The 24,225-nt window shown below is 35.2% G+C and overlaps 1 protein-coding gene across 1 annotated transcript in view; it reads left to right on the top strand.

The window, feature by feature from the left end:
- LOC127831403 (uncharacterized) overlaps positions 1–20,308 on the top strand; it is a 64,761-nt gene extending 44,453 nt beyond the window's left edge. Inside the window, exons 11-12 of the mRNA XM_052356389.1 lie at positions 11,088–11,498; positions 20,157–20,308. Coding sequence (XP_052212349.1) covers positions 11,088–11,498; positions 20,157–20,308 — 563 coding nt within the window. The remainder of the gene's footprint in view (positions 1–11,087; positions 11,499–20,156) is intronic.
- Positions 20,309–24,225: the final 3,917 nt, after the last annotated feature.

Here is a 24,225-nt window from a genome sequence, read left to right as displayed (position 1 = left end):
CCTGTACAATTTCTGCATATATTGAAATTAAGCATTTTGTGTTTTTGTTTTTTTGCCAGCTCACCTGAGCACAACGTAAAGTGCTCATGGTGAGCTTTTATGATCGCCTTTTGTCCGTCGTCGTTGTGCATTGTGCGGCGCCAACATTTGCCTGGTTAATTCTCTAGAGGCCACATTTATTTCGAATCTTCATGAAATTTGGTCAAAAGATTGGTTTCAATGATATCTTAGATGAGTTTGAAAATGGTAATGTTTGCTTGAAAAACATTGCTGCCAAGGGTAGGGGTATTTTTCCTTATATGGCTATAGTAAAATCTTGTTAACACTCTAGAGGCCACATTTATTGTCTGATCTTCATAAAACTTGGTCAGAAGATTCATCCAAATAATATCTTGGACAAGTTCTAAAATGATGCCCGTTGGTTGAAAAACATGGCCGCCACAGGGCGGGGCATTTTTCCTTATATGGCTTTTGTAAAACCTTATTAACACTCTAGAGGTCACATTTATTTTCCGATCTGTATGAAACTTGGTCAGAAAATTTGTCCCAATTATATCTTGGATGAGTTCAAAAATGGTAATCTTTGCTTGAAAAACATGGCTGCCAAGGGGCGGAGCATTTTTCCTTATATGGCTATAGTAAAATTTTGTTAACACTAGAGGCCACATTTATTGTCCTATCTTCATGAAACTTGGTCAGAAGATTCATCCCAATAATATCTTGGACAAGTTCCAAAATGATGCCGGTTGGTTGAAAAATATGGCTCCAGGGGGCGGGGCATTTTGCCTTATATGGCTATAGTAAAACCTTGTTAACACTCTAGAGGCAACATTTATTTTCCGATCTTCATGAAACTTGGTCAGATGATTTGTCCCAATTATATCTTGGATAAGTTAGAAAATGGTAGCATTTGCTTGAAAAACATGGCTGCCAAGGGGCGAGGAATTTTTCCTTATATGGCTATAGTAAAATCTTGTTAACACTCTAGAGGCCACATTTATAGTCCGCAGAAGATTCATCCCAATAATATCTTGGACGAGTTTAAAAATGATGCCGGTTGGTTGAAAAACATGGCCAACATGGGGCGGGAAATTTTTCCTTATATGGCTATAGTAAAACCTTGTTCACACTCTAGAGGTTACATTTATTTTCCGATCATCATGAAACTTGGTCAGAAGATTTGTCCCAATGATATCTTGGATGAGTTCCAGGCCTTGACACTAACTTTTTTCGACAGGGTACCCGGAGGGAACCCTACTTTCAACTTTTGGTGGCCCTCACCCAAACAAGGGTTCTCTCTTGTTTCAACACACAGCTTCTCTCAGCATAAGGGCAAATAAGTACAAGAAGCATACTAGTCCACATTTTTATTTCCTATATTCGATTCTGTTGCCATTTAAAGCAGACCCATTAATAGCTCATAACATTGTCTTGTAAACTTTTGATATCATGTATTTCATCAATATCATCAGCATCGTTATCCTTGTCATAATCATCTTCAGCATTATCATCTTCAGCAATACCCTTCGCCGCCAGTACTTAGCTTTTTGGAAGTTCTTATTATAAACTTATAAGAAATAAAACGTAATTACATGGATTCAGGGGTTTTACTGGCCCAACAAAAAATGTCGCAACTTTTTCGCGCCATGAAAACTGTTGATTATTCCAACCTTATTAATAAGAACAATCATTTAAAGAAACCTTACTACATTAATGTCATTGCCTATATATTATCACTCAAAAAGTATATTATTACATAAAAAACAATAAGTACCTTCATAAGTCATACCTTCATAAGTCTTAATAAGATTTATTTGTATATAAATAACTTTTTTTTTCAACTTGATAAACAACACTGATAATCAAAATAATATAACAATGTTAACTTCAATGTATTAAACAGTATGCTGCCTATATGTTTCAAAATTAATTATTTAAACATAGAATCACACAAATTTACATCATTTGAAAAGGAAAAAGAAATATAAAACATCAGAAAATAAATAATCTCACTCAATTTGTTAAACAGTTTTATATGGTCATTTGGACATGTCATACATCAGCTTCTGTTGTTAAAACGTTTTCTGTTAGTGGTGGTTATTACTACTAATGGGGTTGTTTACTCTCGGGACTTTGGTTAATAAACCATTGCCCGAGCACACTGCTTAACATAAAATTAGATGAATAAAAAGGTCGAAAACGGCCATAAAATGGACAGCCCGATTTTACTGGGCTGTACCATTGATATAAATAGAAAACTATATATATATATATATATATGTATATATAATTGCACATTGGATAATTTAATACATATATAACCACTGATTCATGACATCATATGTAAGCGTTTTGTTGTTGTTTTGTTTTACATATTTCTGTTCTCGTCTTAGATACTTTAGCAGTACATTGGAAAAATATATCATTACTTTGTTTAAAAACCCAAACCAATACCGTATGTTTTATCCTTTTTTGTTTTTTTGTTTTTTGCATCTCTGTGTATCAATTGTTTGTTGTTGTTTTTTAGTTGATTTTGTCCCTTTATATTGTTTTTCTTTGCATTTATTCCACTATATATGTCATGATGAAATGTTTACTATATTTGTACATACACATCACTTTTGCATCGAATACCAAATCATGGAAAAATTCCATTGACCTATATCTTATAACAGAAATCAACTGGACATGTTTTAAAATAGAAACTAACTGGACAAGAACACACAAATTATCAGTAACATCACCCTCCACCTTTTTAAATGATTAAATTATGCACTTTGAATGTAAAAGGGCTAAACAATAAAGATAAACGTATAAAAATCTTCAAATGGTTAGACGAAAAAAAATATAGCATATGCCTATTACAAGAAAGTCACTTGACACACACTTTAGCACAAACCTTAAAAAATGAATGGGACGGAGACATCTATCTCAGTGGACAACACACTAATAAACAAGGCATTGCCTTTCTGATAAAAAATAATATTGGGATGACAGTCGATAACTTTAATGAAATAATAGTTGGCAGACAAGCAAGTATAGATATCAAAATACACGAAACACAATTAACATTAATCAACGTTTACGGCCCTAACATAGATGATTCCTCTTTTTATGAAACATTACAATCCTTCATAATTAATAACCAAGATAAAAACATTATAGTCGGTGGTGATTTCAATACTGTTCTTAACCCATTATTAGATAAAAAGAAGGGAAACCTTTATACTCATCCTAAAAATAGAAACTTTTTGAATAACATAATTGATAATTACAATATGTTAGACATCTGGCGTACAATAAATCCAAACGAAAGCAAATTCACCTGGCACTCAAACACAAAACCAACAATATTTTGTAGATTAGACTACTTTTTAATATCTGAGTCACTTTGCAACATAATTGACACATGTAGCATAAAACCAGGATTTATGACTGATCACTCTCTAGTCGAACTTAAACTACACAAAATACAACCTGAGAGAGGCCCAGGATACTTTAAAATTAATAACAGCATCTTATTAGATACACAATATCAAGCGCAAATAAAACAAGAAATATTCAATACAGTTCAAGATAATAAAGATGCAAACCCAAACACCTTATGGGAAGTAATTAAAGGAAATATACGTAACACAACAATCAGATACACATCATTTAAACAAAAAGAAACACACAAACTTGAAGCTGAAACCATCAAAATCATTGAAACACTTGAAAAACAAATGCATGAAAAAATAAACGATACAACCGACATTGAAAATGAAATAACATCCAAAAAACAAGTATTAGAAGGAATTTATCATACACATCTCAATGGAGTAATACTACGAGCACGTGCTCAGCATGTTGAACACAATTAAAAAATACAAAATACTTCGCAAACATTGAAAAACGTAGAAGTGAACAAAAAACGGTACACAAATTAGTAGTCAACGGCGAAGATATAACAAACAGAACTCAAATACTAGAAGAACAACGTCTATTTTTCGAAACCCTCTATAAACGAAAACATGTTGAAAATAACACCCTTTTTAAAAATACACATCATGCTTTAAATCCAGAGGAAAAATTATTGTGTGACGGATTACTCAATGAATATGAATGTGGATTAGCACTAAAAGAAATGCAAAACAACAAAAGTCCAGGATCTGATGGCATTACAATCGAGTTTTATAAAATATTCTGGAATGATATCAAAATATATTTAATTAATTCACTTAACTATTCATTTAACAACGAAAACTTAACAATTCTTCAAAAACAAGGTATAATATCACTCATTCCAAAACCTGGAAAAAACCTAGAATCCTTATCAAACTGGCGCCCGATAAGTTTACTAAACAATGATTATAAAATTGCAACTAAAAGTATATCAAACAGAATTAAAAAAGTATTACCATCAGTCATTTCAAGATCTCAATCTGGTTTTATTAAAGGACGATACATTGGTGAAAATGTACGTCTGATACAAGAATGCATAAATTACTTCAACCAACCAAACAATGCTGGCCTCATCTTCTTTGCAGACTTTGAAAAGGCTTTCGATTCACTAGACCATTCGTTCATGTTCTCTTGCTTAGAAAATATGAATTTCGGTGAAAGTCTAATTAAATGGGTAAAACTATTTTATACCGATATTAACAGTATAATAATTAACAATGGCTTCTTCTCAAACAGTTTTAACATCGAACGAGGGGTACGACAAGGATGTCCCCTCTCATCCTCACTATTTATTATATGCATCGAGTATCTATCACACTATATCCAATCAAATGAACATATAAATGGAATATCGCTAGAACCTGACGAAGAAATTAAACAATCCCTATTTGCTGACGACGCAACTTATTTTTTAAATGACAGTATTGACTCATTCAATAATCTTATAGAATCACTTACCCTTTTTGGAATGGCATCGGGTCTTAAACTTAACAAAAGTAAATGCACTGTGCTACGAGTAGGTAAATTTAAACAAAGTAATATTCAACTCAAAAAAGAAATGAAATTCCACTGGACATCAGATGAAGCAACAACGTTAGGAATAACCTTTACAAACAATGAAAATGAAACCATTCTAAAAAACATACTGCCTAAATTACAAAAATTTAAAAATTGTTTAAAATCATGGCAGCATCGTAAACTTACGCTAATCGGAAAAAACACAGTGTTGAAAACGTTTGCACTCCCTAAATTAATTTATACACTAACAGTTCTCCCAAACCCACCAAATGATATTATTAAAGATATACAATCAGAAATATTTAATTTCATATGGGACGGTAAACCTGATAAAATTAAGCGAACTCAGTTAATTCAATCAGTAGAAAATGGAGGTATCCAATTAACGGACATCGACTCATTCTTGAATGCAATCAAATGCAGCTGGGTTAAAAGATATCTAGATAATACCAATACAAGTAAATGGAAATTATTCTACCAGGAAATCCTAAAAAAATATGGTGACTCCTTACTTTTTGAATGTAACATCAGCAATACCATTTTGCATGAAATTGCAAACGAAAACATATTTCTGTCTCATGTTTTATCGGCATGGACTAATGTTACTCATAATCTAGAAACCCAAATCACCAGTAAAACTATTTTATGGAACAATAAAGACATAACTTCAAACAATAAGACCTTTTTCTATAAACATTGGTTTGAAAAAAACATTAAATATGTCGACCAATTGTACGATTACAGAATAAAAGACTTCTACTCTTTTGAGAATATATGTTATATATACGGAATACCTTCGGGCAATTTCCTTATGTATTACACATTAATTAAAAGCATACCCATACATATTAAATCTACAATTAATACAAAAAACACACCATGTACTCAAACATCATTCACGGAAAACATACTTGCAAAACAAAACAAAACAAACAAAATATTTTACAAACTACAAATTAAACACCCTGCAGAAAACTCCAAGATTCAAAATAAATGGCAAAGCCTTCTTCGAGAACAAGAATTTAATTGGAAACAAATATTTATCATGCCATATAAAACAACTATTGATAGCACACTGAGAAATTTTCAATATAAATATGTCCATAGAATCATAGCTACAAATAAATACCTTTTTAAATGCAACCTATCCAACACAAATTTATGTGATATATGCAGCGAACACATTGAAACAATAGAACACCTTTTCTGGGAGTGCAAACATATTCAAATTCTATGGAACCAGTTAACAACATTTCTAGAGAACCAACAATTAAAATTAAAACTGTCCTTCTTAAATATCAGTTTCGGTGTGAATAATTTTAAAATACCAGAAATTAATAACACTGTGAACCACATTATCATATTAATGAAATATTTTATATTTAGCTTCAAATACAAAAAACAAATACCTACTTTCAACTGTTTTATAAACTATTTAAAACTAAAGATCCAAATTGAAAAAGAAATAGCCCTCAACAACGATAAACTTCATATTTTTGAACAAAAATGGAAACGCATAAACTTTCATAACCCAGTCCAGTTGTCTTCTACCTAACTATAGTAATAACAGCATACACCACATGCAACCAAAGCAAAACAAAACAGTATATCCTAGCATATCATGTATAATATGTGTTTGACATTATTACTGTTGTATTATACCACTTTTGTTCTTGCTTATGCACATATTTACATTGTATGTTTTATATTGAATAAAAAAAATAAAATAAATAGAAAACTTTGCAGTGTTGGTGCGGTGCCTTAATAAAAATCTATTTGTTTAAAAATATCTATACTTATTCAAGAAGTGTTAAAAACGTAGTACTTAATAAAATTAATAATCTATGTCGAGCCTAAAGCTGTAAGAAAGCGGTGTTTTTATTGGTTGACTGTATTTAAAAGCATGGCTCTGATTGGTTATCTCTGTCAGGTCCGCGCAAAAGCAAGTAGGTCAATCTGTTTTAAAAATTTCCCACAAAGAACGACCTTGAAATGGCGTCTGCTCCTGCACGGACGTGACAGAGATAACCAATCATATTGATTGCGTCTGCTCTTTTGCACTTTAGGAATGTAAATGAAGCATATGAAACAAGAAGGAATATTACTACTTGAATCTGTTTGAATTTAATATAATTGGTATATGTTATTTAAACTATTATGATGAAGTAATATTAATATTATTATTATTATTAGAGTTACTATTGTTATTATTATTATTATTATTATTATATGTATGTTGTTTGTATTAAAAAGAGAGAGAAGGAGGAGAATAGCCCAATTTTTATAAGTATTGATGGTAAAAACACATACTATTATATGCGGTATCATCATTACTAGACCCTGTTAGTGGTGGATAATTTCCAGGATCAATTAAATTATAGTTTTTCACACCTATTTACTGACAGAAAGGCCCAGATAATTACCACCATCCATTCTAGTTGCCTGAAATAACATAAAACATATTTTAATAAACTATCAACAACAAAACAACACAAACATGTCACTATCTTTAAATGTCCGAATTTTAACATATCCAGAATATAGTACATCGAGTGAACGTTGTACTTTTTATTTCAGAAATTGTTGGTATCTTAATCAAATTATATCCTTCCAAGGTCATTGTAATTACGGAACTATTAAACAGAAATGCTCACAAATACCTGTAGAAAAAAGTGTTTTTGTGGAAAAATTAAATGCTTTTGCCAGCCCTATCGCTTATGGTTTTGATTAAAGAAATAGCGGCCCTAATAATTATTATAATTATTGATCGTCGTAACAGTTTGTCCCAGTGTTACTTTTTTTTTGCTCAATATCATAAAGGAGCCATTAATCCGATAATAACCCCCCTAAAACTTGACAATAGAAGTAAAAACACCGTTTGTAACACTTGCACGCTTCAGTGATTTCAATATACTCTGCACTGTAGGTCGCTTACATCGTCGAAAATCAATATTTACAACTGACTGACGCTGGCCGCTTATGCTCAGTTGCGTGCTTTCGATTCGCAGTACATTTTCCAATAAGATTTTACCGATTTTTTTTAATTCGCCGCTTTAAAAAAAATGGAGCCACGTTTAAAAATTCAAATGGTCAATCAAGCCAAATTGGTTCTATAAATTTAGGGTTCCCGGAGGACCACCCAGCTTGAAAGAACTGGTGGTCCTCGCCAAAATCTGGGGTCCCCAGACCACCGGTGTCGAGATCTGAGTTCGAAAAGGGTTTTGGTTGCTTTAAAAACATGGCCACCAGGGCAGGGCATTTTTCCTTATATGGCTATTGTAAAACCTTGTTAACACTCTAGAGGCCACATTTATAGTCCAATCTTCGTGAAATTTGGTCAGAAGATTGGTCTCAGTGATATCTTGGATGAATTCGAAAATAATTATGTTTGCTTGAAAAACATGGCTTCCAAGGAGCGAGGCATTTTTCCTTAAATGGCTATAGTAAAATCATGTTAACACTCTAGAGGCCACATTTACTGTCCTATCTTCATGAAACTTGGTCAGAAGATTTATCCCGATAATATCTTGGACGAGTTCAAAAATGATGCCGGTTGGTTGAAAAACATGGCTGCCAGGGGGCGGGGCATTTTTCCTTTTATGGCTATAGTAAAACCTTGTTAACACTCTAGAGGCCACATTTATTTTCCAATCTTCATGAAACTTGGTCAGAAGATTTGTCCCAATAATCAGCATTCTAGATAAGCTGCGTTTCAGCGTAATATACGCATTAGAAATATTAAGATACACTCAATTTAGCATTTCCGTGCGTACATTTAAGCAAGCCAATCTGAGCTAATTACGCTAATTCTGTAAATTCTCTGTGTACATCGTAAACAAAAAATATAAACAGCTGAGTGTCTTTAGCCAAAATATGAGACTGGTTATCCCAATTTAAGGATTTCACGACTCGATTTTTCCCAATTTTGAGGTTTTCACGACTCAATTTTTCCCAATTGGACCGGTACGGGTACTTTTCCCAATTGGACAAGGAAAATCGCTGCGTAAAAATTAGAGCTAATTTGTGCGCTGGATTGTAAAAATAGTTAGCCAGTCGGTATGTATACTCTATCATCTAGATGCGTGGTAAATTTAGTATTGATTTTTTAACAGACAGTCAAGCGCTCATGTGTTTATCAAATTACATGAAGTGGTCAGCATGGCTTCTTTCAAGCCAACACAAATTACTTCTCAAAGTAAAATTGATTCTTTGTGTACGGCAAAAATTGTATCGAGTAATAAAATTGTACTGCCAATACTAAATGATTTAATTTCCTCTGTTTTCAAATAAAAAAGGAACCGTTAAAACGCTTATGAAACAACTGTTGAAAGTTGGCAAAAAAGTTTTCTGTGGCCCACGGTGGTGAACGATAAGGACGAAGATCTTCTTAAATGTAATATGCCAACAATACAAGTTAAAATAACAAGAAATTAAGAAACCTACTAATATGAAGGAATACACATGGTTAATTATGTTTAACATTATTAAAGTAGCGTGTCTGTACCCTGGCTATATTCTGGTTTTACTTTTAGCAAATTACTCTTCAAGCAAGGCAAAATTTGACCATTTACCCCCATGCTTTGAAAAGTTGGGGTATTTACCCCCATGGGTAATAAATTATCTATAACAGAGTTTTTTTCCACTTTTTGGGAAGATAGCCCATGGCTTTGGAATTGGGAATTTTGTTGGCATTTTCATGAAATTGGGAAAATAAATTCATTAGCCTTTTTTTCCACACAAAAAGTCCACTGATTAGGGAAATACTTAATTTGATATATCTCTTTATAATCATTCAAATTAACAGAACAAAATCATATAATACTTTATTAGATGTAATTGAATTAAAATTGAGATAAAATACGCATTTCTTTTGAAATTGGGAATTTTTTGCCACATTTTGGGAAAAAAGTATACTTTTTGAGATTGCGAACATAGCCGAATTTCGGCTATAAAATAGGGCCAAAAAAAACCTGTATAACCCTGAATAATATCTTTTTATCTCAGGTGAGAGACTTTGGGCCTTTCAGGCCCTCTTGTTTTAAGAAAGATATTAATGTAAATTACACATAACCTTGTAAAAAAATGGAAATGGCAACACATTCAGATATGTTATCAACAACATAGTTTTAATATTTTAAAGCTTAAGTTGGTGATCAATCATGTGCAAAATAGGAATCTTTTGATTGCTAAGATAAATAAAAAATTTATCATAATAATTTTTTTTAGATTTTATTTCCTGCCAGTTAAGGGTATCACGTTTAAATGTTTAAACGGTCGCGTTTCGTGTTTTATTCAAAAACGTTTACAAAAACTGTAAACTATTAAACGACAGTCAATATCAATAAAATTCATTTCAGTTCATTACGTTACGACGTTGCAAAGCTTGTTAACTAAGCTGCTGAAAACGACTCGTATTAAAAACTATTTGTATCTCGTGCGCCAGATGGCCCTTATTCACAATACCGTAAACACAACAATACACCATGTACAGACTAGACGTCTTGAATATTTAACGCGCGTCATCACGAAATTCCCGCCTTTTGTTGCATGTCCCGAGTCTTGAAAATTCGACGCCCGTCGGCACGAAGTGCACAAGGAAATTTTCCTGACGTTTCTTCATCGGCATTCATTTCTAGAGATATGGCCAACTATCTCCGTATAGAAACATTTTTACTGAAATTGAAGTATGCATCTTTTGATGTACATCGTGTTAAGTAAAACATTGAAAATTTTTAAACCGGTTAATACTCTTATTTAAGGAATGTTGGTTCGATATTAATTTGTTTTTGTTACAAAACATTACGGCATGAAAATAGACAAAGTGTAACCCAATGGATCGACAACGCCGATAACAGTTTGTATAAATATGACGTCATTGTGTGAATGGGATATGCAATAAATATAACTTTCAGAAGTAATTACTGCTTTCAGTTTGGAGAGGCCATGGCACTGATGCTTTTAAAACCGTTAGGGATACCGCTTAAATGGTAACGTTTCGTATTTCCTTTCGTTTAAACGTTAAGAAAAATATGTAAATGTGATACCCTTACTGCCAGTAAATACCAGCTAATTATTTAATAAATTATGTACTTTTTCAGTATAATTTGTTTATTTTATAACAACAGCTGGCAAGAAAGCTGCCGAATCGCGACTCTTACGGAACAAGCGTCGAGTTGGGAGCGGCTCGGCTACAGCGAATTTGACGCCAAAATCAAGCACAGCCAGCGGTGCAAGATCTGCCAAAACACTTATGCCATCTTTGGACACCAGTGGTAACACCCATTCGTCTCAAAAATCTGTTCCCACCCTGACTCCTTCTGGCTCCAGTAGTAGACCAGCCAAGAAAGTTGAGGCTAAGGCTGTTTCACAGACAGAAAATAAAAAGAAACCTGAAACGCGTGGAATTGCCTCGTCTGCGAGTTCCCAATCTGATTCGTCTCTAGAGAAAAGTGTTGTCAAGGCAACCAGGGTGGCCTCAATGAAGGCTGCATGCTCTGAAGGTGCAAATCTCAACTCCCTGAATAATCACCAAAAAGGTATTGTATCAAAATGTGCTTAACTGCTTTATTCCAGATGTCAATATCTTTTGACAAAGAAACTTCGCAGAAATAATTATTATTAGTAATTTTCTCCATCATTATTTATTTTATTAAATAACTTGTTCTTACATCATCAAGGATAATCAATTCCTTCTTGAAACTTCAAATTGTGCATTGACCAATAAACAAAGATATATTGAAAAGTATTTCATAAATATACCAACCATTCACTTGCAAAATACCAATCTTTGATTGCTAAGATAAATAAAAATTTATCATAATTATTTTTTTGTTTAGATTTTATTTCCTGCCAGTACATACCAGCTAATTATTATGCCCCCCTTCGAAGAAGAGGGGGTATATTGTTTTTCAAATGTCGGTCCGTCTGTATGTCCGTCCTCCAGATGGTTTCCGGATGATCACTCAAGAACGCTTAGGCCTAGGATCATGAAACTTCATAGGTACATTGATCATGACTCGCAGATGACCCCTATTGATTTTCAGGTCACTAGGTCAAAGGTCATGGTGACCCAAAATAGTAAAATGGTATCGGGATGATAACTCAAGAACGCTTATGCCTAGGATCATGAAACTTCATAGGTACATTGATCATGACTCGCAGATGACCCCTATTGATTTTCAGGTCACTAGGTCAAGGTCATGGTGACCCGAAATAGTAAAATGGTTTCCGGATGATAACTCAAGAACGCTTATGCCTAGGATCATGAAACTTCATAAGTACATTGATCATGACTCACAGATGACCCCTATTGATTTTCAGATCACTAGGTCAAAGGTCAAGGTCACGGTGACCTGAAATAGTAAAATGGTTTCTGGATGATAACTCAAGAACGCTTATGCCTAGGATCATGAAACTTCATAGGTACATTGATCATGACTCGCAGATGACTCCTGTTGATTTTCAGGTCAAAGGTCAAGGTCACGGTGACTCAACTTAGATACATGGTTTCCGGATGATAACTCAAGAACGCTTACGCCTAGGATCATGAAACTTCATAGGTACATTGATCATGAATGCAGATGACCTCTATTGACTTTCAGGTCACTAGGTCAAAGGTCAAGGTCACGGTGACTTGACACAGTAAAATGGTTTCCTGATGATAACTCAAGAATGCTTACGCTTAGGATCATGGCTCTTCATAGGTACATTGATCATGACTGGCAGATGACCCCTATTGATTTTCAGGTCACTAAGTCAAAGGTCAAGGTCACAGTGCCAAAAAACGTATTTACACAATGGCTGCCACTACAACTGACAGCCCATAATGGGGGCATGCATGTTGAACAAACAGCCCTTGTTTTTATGCAAAAAGTAAGGAAATGTAAATTTAAACCACTCAAAAACAACACCACTCTTGTTTTAACATTGCACACAGGTGAATCAGCACTATAAAATCAAATATTATGTGCAATAATCATTAATCAAACACGGTTAATGTTAATGACCAACCAGCATTGAATTAGAATTCAAATTAAATGAAACATGCAGCTACTAGCTGGAGAACATTGGTCCAAAGTCAAAGTGAATTTCTTGGAATTAAAAACAAAACATGTTTCTCTCTGTAAATCTTTACAATTACCTTCTAACCCATATTCGGAAACATATGTGTTACCATGTGCCATTTAATGGTCTTGTTTTTATGGTCATAAACAACAACAAAACAAGAATGTTTCTGATACAATATAAGGAAAAGTTCCCTGTTTTGTTTCTTCAAAGTCGGCCCTAAAACTCAAAATAAGATAATCATAAGCATAGCCTTGGAAAAAGGGCTTAATGCGTGTGTGTTAAGTGTAGCCCTAGAAAAGCCTGCTTACAGGCTTATCATGGACAACTCATTTTGCTTTTTAGCTCCACTGGCCAGAGGCCAGCTGGGCTTATGTCATGGTCATGTGTCCGTCGTGCGTGCGTCTGTGCGTGCGTTAACTTTTTCTTTAAACATCTTCTTCTCCTAAACGACAAGTCCAATTCTCATAAAACTTCTCACAAATGTTCCTGGGGTGAACCTCTTTCAAATTTCTTCAAATTATGCCCCTCGGATCAAATTTGACCCCGCCCCGGGGGTCACAAAATTGAAAATTTGCTTATATAAGGCCTATTTTGTGAAAACTTTCAAAATCTTCTCGTCCATAACCATTGGGCCTAGGGCTATCAAATGTGGTATGAGGAGACATCTAATAGTCTTCTACAAAACTTCTTCAAATTATGCCCCTGGGGTCAAATTTGACCCTACCCTGGGGGTCACAAAATTGAACATATGCTTATATAAAGCCTATTTTGTGCAAATTTTAAAAATCTTCTTGTCCATAACCGTAGGGCCTAGGGCTATCAAATTTGTTATGTAAAGACATCTAATAGTCCTCTACCAAATTTCTTCAAATTATGCCCCTGGGGTCAAATTTGAACCTGTCCCGGGGGTCACAAAATTGAACATAAATTAATTATGCTTATATAAAGCCTATTTTGTGCAAACTTTAAAAATCTGTTTGTCCATAACCATAGGGTCTAGGGCTACCAAATTCGGTATGTAGTGACATCTAATAGTTCTTTACTTAGTTTGTTCAAATTATGCCCCTGGGGTCAAATTTGACCCTGCCTTGGGGGTCACAAAAATGAAAATATGCTTAATATATTTGAGGCCTGCAAAATCTCTCCGCATTTAACACTGGTAGATTCTGCCTAAGCATTTTTAAAACGAGCGATATAATTGGCTGTCGTTTCCCAATCTTCCAATTAAAATCGGTTTCTTAAATTGTGTTTGGTATTTTTGTATGCAAATGGCGCCGTTGTGAAGCGAAAATTAAGATTATTGAAATGACAAATATCAATCCAATTAACGACTGACATCATATAGTTTGATAGGAATAATGAAATGTGTTTGTCAACAAAAGAGACTGCGTTTTAGAAACAAGAAACACATATTTTGTTTAGAAATGTGCACAGTGAATTTGTGTCAAGGAAACCACAGGCATCAGTATCATAAATTTGCCCCCTCCCCCCCCCCGCCTCCCCCCGAGCTTACCCCAGGGGTTCCAGATTGTTAAATGTACACCTATTGTGTATGGTTCGACTTTTCAACAACGAATATTGACAAAAATACATAGTTTGAAAATCTAATTCTCGTATATGTATTATATATACACAAGGTATGAAACGCACTATATGCCTATAGCTGAAAGATTGTGGAACACTGGACGTGACCTTTTTCATCGAAAACACACATGTTCCCATGCAGCTGCCGACAAAATGCAACTGGATTCGTTAAAAGACAGTAAAAGCAACGTGATTACACAACTAACTGATCTCCTGCTCGGCTAATTACTTTAATATTCAATTAAATTTGACTTTCTCGCTATATGTCACTCGGTGTTTCATCTACACATGTACACCATTTAATTTTATAACGCGTCATCTGGTTGGTTGTTCTCATTGTGTTGGCCAATGATATGGCGTTTTAGAACCGAGCATTCGATCGACAAAATATGACAGCAAAACACAGACATGTAGCGAGAAAGTCAAATTTAATTGAATATTAAAGTTATTAGCCGAGCAGGAGATTCGTAAGTAGTGTTATCTCGTATAGCGAGAAAGTCAAATTTAATTGAATATTAAATATAAAAAAATTGGATACCAAAAATTTTAGGAACGGAAAAAAAATTGGGGGAACGGGAAAGTAGTACCTGTGGGGAACATGACCCACACTGGCACATTTTCGGCCCTTTCCGTCAAACATCAGATAAGTTCCTAGAAGGCAATAGTATGAATACACATTTTGGAAGCGGTAATGCGGTCCTACCTATGCGCGTCAAAATGTAAGAGAAATATGTACACAAGTCTGTCAGGAATGATTGAATTAACGAAGAAAATCGTGTATTGATGTATGTTTTTTGAAGGAATGTGCAGAAAATATATTAAACAAGAGCTGTGTTTGTAAAACACAATGCCCCCTGCTGCACAGCTTTGAAGCCATATATTTTACCTTTGACCTTGAAGGATGACCTTGACCTTTCACCACTCAAAATGTGCAGCTCCATGATATACACATGCATGCCGAATATGGAGTTGCTATCTTCAATATTGCAAAATTTGACCTTTGACCTTGACCTTGAAGGATGACCTTGACCTTTCACCAATCAATATGTGCAGCTCTATGAGATACGCATGCATGCCAATATTGAAAAAGTTATGGCCAATGTTAAGGTTTTCGAACAGACAGACAGACGCTTTATATTTGACATTTGACCTTGAAGGATGACCTTCACCTTTCACAACTGAAAATTTGCAGCTCCATGAGATTCACATGTATGCCAAATATCAAGTTGCTATGTTCAATATTAAAAAAGTTATGGCCATTAAAGTTTTCGGACGGACGGACAGGCTGACACACTGACTTACTGACTGACTGACAGTTCAATTGATATAGGCCACACTACAGGGGGCATAAAAAGCAATGGCGATATTTTTCTCAGCCACATAATTGTTAATAGTTTGATATCACAAAATGAAAGTGAAAGTAGAACTGTCAAAAATGACAACCTGTCAACGTGTTGTTTTTGCTGGCACGAGAGGGTGATTACACTCAATGTGTTCACATTTTGACCATAGGCTTTGTCAATTAGGGCTGCAACGAATCCAAAAAATTGTTCGGATCCGAATCCAAATATGGTTTCTTACAGTTTTTCGGATCCGGATCCCTCATATAAGAGAAAATTAGAAGTTTCTGTCTAAATTAAAGAAATCAATGGTTTTAGAAGTATAATTTGACTAAAAAACATTTAACATTTATTAACAAAAAAACAACATAAAAGTTCTCGTTTAACATTGTAGCAATGTCAAAATAAAACGAAACCTTAACAATTATTCACTTAATAGTTTGTTTGTTAACATAATTATGCTTTTCACTGTTCATACAGTTTGATGTTTGTTTTCACAAAAATTAGCATTTCAATATTGTCCGGGTCCAGGCAAGCCCTATAATACTGCCTATAAGCACTGGCGAGATCTCCTGCTGTGCAGAAGATTCTCTCACTGGGCACTGAGGTTCCTTGCATCACAAGATAGCATTTAAACTTAGTAGAGGATGCTTTCAAGACATTACAATTTACATGATGCAGGAACTCAATTGGACAGGTCGCAAAATGATGCAAAATTTACCTGAATTACATTCCAGACACACTGGATCCACTACCGTTGTTTTTAATACAACTCAGAAAGACAATAAGGATTGAAAACTTACTTATTGCCATTATGAATTAATAATGTGTAAATCCTCCATGATTTCGAATTGTCGCAAGTGACACTCTTAATACAATAAAAGCCGAAGAATCTCGAATGATCTGCTATTTGACTGTAACACATCAATAAATATTGACTTTTATACGTTTCTTTTATCTTTTAAATCGAACCAGTCTGTATAAAAAAACAATACTCGTGAAAACAGTGCTAGGTTACATACAACTATAAAATAAATATTTGGAACCGAAATTTCCAGGGATGGATCCGTACCCGCGAATCTGACGTAGGATCCGATATCATTGGATATTTCGGGTACCAGTTGCAGCTCTATTGTCAATGACCTTTATAGTATGGGTAGCTTTGATATTATTTATTGCTATCATGTAACTGCATGATTGTGTATATGTTTACAATACACAAAGCATAAATAATGATATAAATATACTGATTGAGCTTATAATAATCTGAGAACTATAGCCAGGTCAATTAAGGACTTAAAATACAATTTTGTGTCCTGATTTCATGAAGAAATGACCATGCATGTCCTAGTTTTCAAATTCAAGGCCCTGGTGTTACACATTGGTAGCATTACTGTTAAACTGTTTCCAGGCTTATGAAATTAGTTTTTATTGAACTATTTAAGGAAATCTAAAGCATGCACTGATTTTTCTTGTTTTAATACAGTCATAGATCAGTTGTGGCCTCTGGGTAATGACCAATTTTTGCTTACTTGTCACACCCAATAAAAGTTTTCACACGTCTATAAAAGCAAATCTGGATTTAGGTGATCTTCAATGGTACATTGAAACTTTAGCTCTGTTACAAGAGTGCTGGTAAAGTCCAGTCACATATTTAAATCTAGGCCATGTCAAAATCAAAGTGTCAAAGACAAATGAAAGATGCGTTCATTAATAATTGTCCAGTTGTTTACTACTGCTGTAAGTTTTTATATGACTGATGAACATCATGTGAGAGAAAATTCACATTAGCATTGTATATCAGGTTTAGCAGCCTTTTAGATAACAAAGTATGCTAGTTTTCAATGTCGCTTCTGCTGGATCAAACCCGTACGGCTTTTAGGATGATTCTGAAATTTTCAATCCCTCGAGAGCAACCAAACCAAAAATTAAGTCAAATATTGCCGACTCGGTTTTTTGAGTCGGTTCATAAGGGATAATGGGCTTGATTGGTCATTGTCGGCTCTGGTACTACTTACATGTACCCCGGGTACTCTTAAGTATACTTACATGTACCCTGGGTACTCTAAGTATACTTACATGTACCCCAGGTACGGTAAATAAACGTAACTGTACTCGGTCCATATTAGACTGTACCCGAGTTGTATTCGCGCCCAAATCCGATGTCGTAAAACGCGCAACCGATTATCTTAAACACACTTCTCTTCAAAAAACACTGCATCAACATGCTTTTTTAGTATGTGTTCCGATAATATAGAGGCCATTCTACAGAAAATTAATATAAATGTGTATATATAATTATTACAAAAAAATAGTTGACAACGACTGATTTAGGGTTAAATTTCCCGGGTACATTTTAGTATATTTACCGTACCCGGGATACATGTAAGTATACTTAAGAGTACAATGTGACTTATATATTGATAACTAAAAATACCAGTATGCCAGTTTTGCCGTGTCAAGCTGATATGATCCAGAAAGTCCTTCATTCACATCGAGTATATATCCTTTGAATTCCAATTATTGTTGTCATAAGCGGAGATTTAGTGAATAAATAATTCATATATCCTAAATGACAGCTTCTAAATAGCGAAACAAGCCAATTTATGCAGTAAGAAAGTTTTGAATCGAGACTCTCATGGTGGCGGCCATTGTTGAATGTTGAAACACAAACGACAACTTTGCTAGGAGAATGTTATCAATGACGAGCAATCTCCTACGCAGTGGCGAATGCAAAAGGGAAGTAACTTAAAAATCGAGTTATCTCAATCGGACTGGCTCGGTCTTTTACATAGGTCGCCATTGTGAAAAAAAAAAATGATGGTTATGATACCTTGGACGATGCTGTTCGCATCATCAAAAAGTAAAGGAACGTTAGGTCAAGCTAATTGTTTGCCATGATATCTCTTTAAACCACACGCCATATGAAAGTAGTGTTGCCATGATCGCAACATCTTGATGAATTATAATTCAATTTTTGTCTCATAAACATTTACTTTGTTTAACAAACAACCTCTACAAAGTCATCATTCCTACTGCCTTTCGGCACCTCATGAACCTGAAAAACTCGTAACTTTATGTTTCCTGGGGCAAATATCTTCTTTGTACAATAAACAATTTCTTCACCACTTTAATAATCCTGCTACACTCACTAATGCCTCAAGAATGAAGTTCAGGTGATCTACATCATTAGGTATTTTGCATATGTCATGAACTATATAAGTAAAAGAAACTTTGAAACCTTCAAACACTTTTTGGAATTTTGGAAAAAGATTCATGATTGAATGAAGGAACTTTCATTAATCTTGTAGAACATGCATAGATTTGATCTTCAGCATCTAAAAATATGTGAACTAGAAAGAACAACAATATCTTTTGGAGAGAAAAATGTACCTACGTTATAAGCAAAGGACCTATGCAACAATTCTTGGGCTTTTTAGTCTGTTTAGTTAACACCGTAGTAACGTTTTCCATATATAAAAATGCTCACCCCTTCCAACTTTAAGCGTCCAGTGGGACGATGGATAGAAGGAGAAGTCATATGCTTGAGTACATTTCAACCCATGCGCATTGCACGCTTTTTTCGCATAAAAAACAGTGGAGCAATACAGGGCCACCATGGCCCTCTTGTTTGGTATTTTTAGCTCACCTGTCACGAAGTGACATGGTGAGCTTATGTGACCGTGTGATGTCCGGCGTCCGTTGTGCGTGCGTGTGTCCGTGCGTGTGTCCGTCAACAATTTGTTTGTGTAGACAGTAGAGGTCACAGTTTTCATCCAATCTTTATAAAATTTGGTCAGAATGTTTATCTTGATGAAATCTGGGTTGGGATTGTATTTGGGTCATCTGGGGTCAAAAACTAGGTCACCGGGCCAATTCCAGAAAAACCTTGTGTAGATGAAAGAGGTCACAGTTTTCATCACATCTTAATGAAATTTTGTCAGAATGTATTAATTGATGAAATCTGGCTTGGGATTGTATATGGGTCTGATAGAATTTAAGTTGATGTAGCAAGGTTAGTCAGGTGAGCGATGCAGGGCCATCATGGCCCTCTTGTTTGTTTTGAGGTAGTTGTTTCATAGAGTTTGTAGCAAAAATTCAGTTTATGCTGAAAGTGTCATCTCTGATGGCCTATGTTGACTGCATAGGCTTAGTTTGGACATCTCTTAACGAACATGCATTAAGCCTCTTATTTAATTCTAGTGACAGTTGTGTCTGACCGGAGTCCAGTCGAGCAGGGTGAGCTAGCGTCCAGCAGTCCAGAGGTGGAGATGAGAAGCATGGAAAGTGAGGAGGAGGAGGAGCAGGGGGAGGAGCAAACACAGAGTGACAACAACCGAAGTGAACATACGTAAGTATGTTGAGTTGTAACACATGTTACCAGAATGTTTGACGCTTACACTGAATTATAAAAAGTTTTTGTCACACACCATTGCCATTTTTGCAATTCTTTTGCGATTGTTTACAAAAGCAATATGTGTATCCTGGAAAAACAACTTTTTGGAAAACCCCACTTATAAGCTGCTAGTACAAATAAAGCTGACCCATTTATAATTCTTTTAAAATCACACACTGTATCAACTGTTATTATTAAAGCGAGACTATACGATTTTGTCAAATATTTATGAATTTATATAAAATGTGTAAAAGCTTATTATGCTCCCCCAAAAAATTTGGGGGGAGCATATATTTGCCGCTTTGTCTGTCCGTGTGTCCATCTGTCCGTGCACAATTCTTGTCCGAGCTATTTCTCAGCAACTTATTACGGGAATTCAATGAAACTTCAGGTAATAATCTAGAATTTACTACCTATGGGTCCCTGAACTCGTAGATTTTAGACATATGAGTTCCAGGCCAAAATTAATGAGTCCACCTTGAAAAAGAATGGGTCCCAAATTTTGAAAGATACCGAGTAGTGAAGAAAATAAGTCTAAATGACACTAGCTCAATAACTATATTTTGCATTAAACTTTGAATAATCTCATAATCAGTGAATTTTGAAAGCAAAAAACAAATTCAGGGTTATCAATATCTTGTTTGCCTTCACATAGGCTATAACATTATCTGTTACATGAATGTAACCTGTTACAACATTTCAACTTGATTCAAGTCAATAATAATATTATGGTTAACATCATAATTGTGAGCCTGATAATATTATTGTTAACGTCCAAAATTGCGAGCCGTTGACCTACCATTAATAAAGTTTAGAGTCGTTTGTTTCTGATATAGCTTCAACACCTTATTTTGTAGGCATTATTTCTGTAATATTTATTATACATATTTATTATTTATATTTAAGTTACAAAAGGTTTAAGCAGACCGTGATCCAGGGGACTCTAGAAACACACACTATATTTAAATGGTTGATTCTTATTGGTTCGTATTATACAGCAGTGGCTCGACTAGAGCCATTCAAAAGACTTGTTGCAGTCTTCAAGCCTCATTCGGTTAAACTCAGCGTTCATCGCTACACTTTTGACTCATACCCAAGATGGTTCGTACTTATCGATATTAGCGTATGCGTTTACAGATTCGTTTCAGCAATGCGTCCAAGTGGACGCACATATTTCAAAACTATGGGTCTATTTCAAGATTTGTGCGTCATAGACGCGGGACGCGCATGTAGATTATTCCCATGAACTTTATGAGAAGGTTCACTACCAACAGGAGATGTGCATATTATCAGCCGGTTATGGTCGGATGATTTTTCACAGAGTTATGGCCCTTTGAAATTTTCTATAAACTGTACATATAGTGCAATTCTTGTCCGGGCTATAACTCCCCAACTACTGACTGGAATATAATGAAGCATTATGGGAAGCTTAACTACCTTGAGGAGATGCGCATGTTATTAGTGGGTTCTGGTTAGATTATTATGCCCCCCTTCGAAGAAGAGGGGGTATATTGCTTTGCTCATGTCGGTCTGTCGGTCGGTCCGTCCACCAGGTGGTTGTCAGACGATAACTCAAGAACGCTTGGGCCTAGGATCATGAAACTTCATAGGTACATTGATTATGACTCGCAGATGACCCCTATTGATTTTGAGGTCACTAGGTCAAAGGTCAAGGTCATGGTGACCTGAAATAGTAAAATGGTTTTTGAATGATAACTCAAGAACGCATACGCCTAGGATCATGAAACTTCATCGGTAGATTGATCATGACTTGCAGATGACCCCTATTGATTTTGAGGTCACTAGGTCAAAGGTCAAGGTCACGGTGACCCGAAATAGTAAAATGGTTTCCGGATGATAACTCAAGAATGCATATGCCTAGGATCATGAAACTTCATGGGTAGATTGATCATGACTCGCAGATGACCCCTATTGATTTTGAGGTCACTAGGTCAAAGGTCAAGGTCATGGTGGCCCGAAATAGTAAAATGGTTTTCGGATGATAACTCAAGAACGCATATGCCTAGGATCAGGAAACTTCACAGGTAGATTGATCATGACTCGCAGATGACCCCTATTGATTTTGAGGTCACAAGGTCAAAGGTCAAGGTCACAGAGGGGGTATATTGCTTTGCTCATGTCGGTCGGTCCGTCCACCAGGTGGTTGTCAGACGATAACTCAAGAACGCTTGGGCCTAGGATCATGAAGCTTCATAGGTACATTGATCATGACTCGCAGATGACCCCTATTGATTTTGAGGTCACTAGGTCAAAGGTCAAGGTCACGGTGACCCGAAATAGTAAAATGGTTTTTGAATGATAACTCAAGAACGCTTGGGCCTAGGATCATGAAGCTTCATGGGTAGATTGATCATGACTCGCAGATGACCCCTATTGATTTTGAGGTCACTAGGTCAAAGGTCAAGGTCACGGTGACCCAAAATAGTAAAATGGTTTCTGGATGATAACTCAAGAATGCATACGCCTAGGATCATGAAACTTCATTGGTAGATTGATCATGACTCGCAGATGACCCCTATTGATTTTCAGGTCACTAGGTCAAAGGTCAAGGTTACAGTGACAAAAAACGTATTCACACAATGGCTGCCACTACAACGGACAGCCCATATGGGGGGCATGCATGTTTTACAAACAGCCCTTGTTTATTTAGAGAGTTATGGCCCTTTGATATTTTAAAGTTGCTAAACCATCCATTGTATTATTTTGTCCAAAGTTATGCCCCTCAAGACGTTTCCTTTTATCTGAATATATAGTGCAATATTGTGACAAAAAAAAACTTTGGGGAGCATCACCCGTATCCGACGGTTTCTTGTTAGACATATATTTCAATTTAAATTTAAAAAAAAGTTAAGAAGAAAATGTGTCGAAAAATGAGTAATAAGCCAGATATTTATTTCTGAAATAAAAAATGTCTGTACAGTCGAATTTGCCAGCATGTATATCATGCATGTACGATGTGAATCTAAATTTAGTTTAACGGTTAATTTTAAATTCCTGCAATGATATCTATTTATACGACACTCGAACACTAACTCTGATCCTAATAAAAAGACGAATGCTTCGGTTATTGTAAGAAAAAATGTACGAAATATCTTGTCACAATCGGCTTGGGGCGCTTATTTGTCTGCTGCATTTTATGAAATTCGTCTTCAATGTATAATTTTTCTTGCCTATTTTGTGTTAGTGTAGCATATTTTTATGCCCCCAATAGGGTGGCATATAGCAGTTGAACTGTCCGTCAATCAGTATGTGTGTATGTCAGTCTGTCCGTCCGTCCGAAAAAAAACTTTAACGTTGGCCATAACCTTTGCATTATTGAAGATAGAAACTTGATATTCAGCATGCATGTATCTCATGAAGCTGTAAAAAAAAAAAAAAAAAAAAAAAAAAAAAAATATTTCAAAGTGGCGCAATAGGGGGCATTATGTTTTTGTGTTTCTGACGAACACATCTCTTGTTATCAATATATTACAATTTATAACATATAAAAATTGTATAGTCTCCCTCTAATTGTTAACTCATTGGTTGATATAGTAGACCAGCATTGTTTTTATCCCCCGCCATAGGCGGAGGGATACTGTTTTAGCCTTGTCTGTCCGTTTTTTCGTCCGTCCGGAGCCATATCTTGGAAGTGCTTTGGTCGAATTCATTGAAACTTGGTATATATATGGATAAGAGGATGATGCACGCCTAATGGCATTGTACACTATCTGTTAATAACGAAGTAATTGCCCTTAGTATGCTTTTTTGAGTGTCAAATATAACGCTTTTGTGTCCAGAAGCATATTGGCGCGGGATATCAATTCAACGAATTTGCTTGTTTGTACCGAGGAATTTGTGGGTATTTCTTAACTC

Source organism: Dreissena polymorpha, chromosome 5, assembly GCF_020536995.1.
Source record: "Dreissena polymorpha isolate Duluth1 chromosome 5, UMN_Dpol_1.0, whole genome shotgun sequence".
Taxonomy (NCBI): domain Eukaryota; kingdom Metazoa; phylum Mollusca; class Bivalvia; order Myida; family Dreissenidae; genus Dreissena; species Dreissena polymorpha.
The sequence above is the reverse complement of the archived record's forward strand: the minus strand, read 5'-3'. Positions and strand labels throughout refer to the sequence as shown.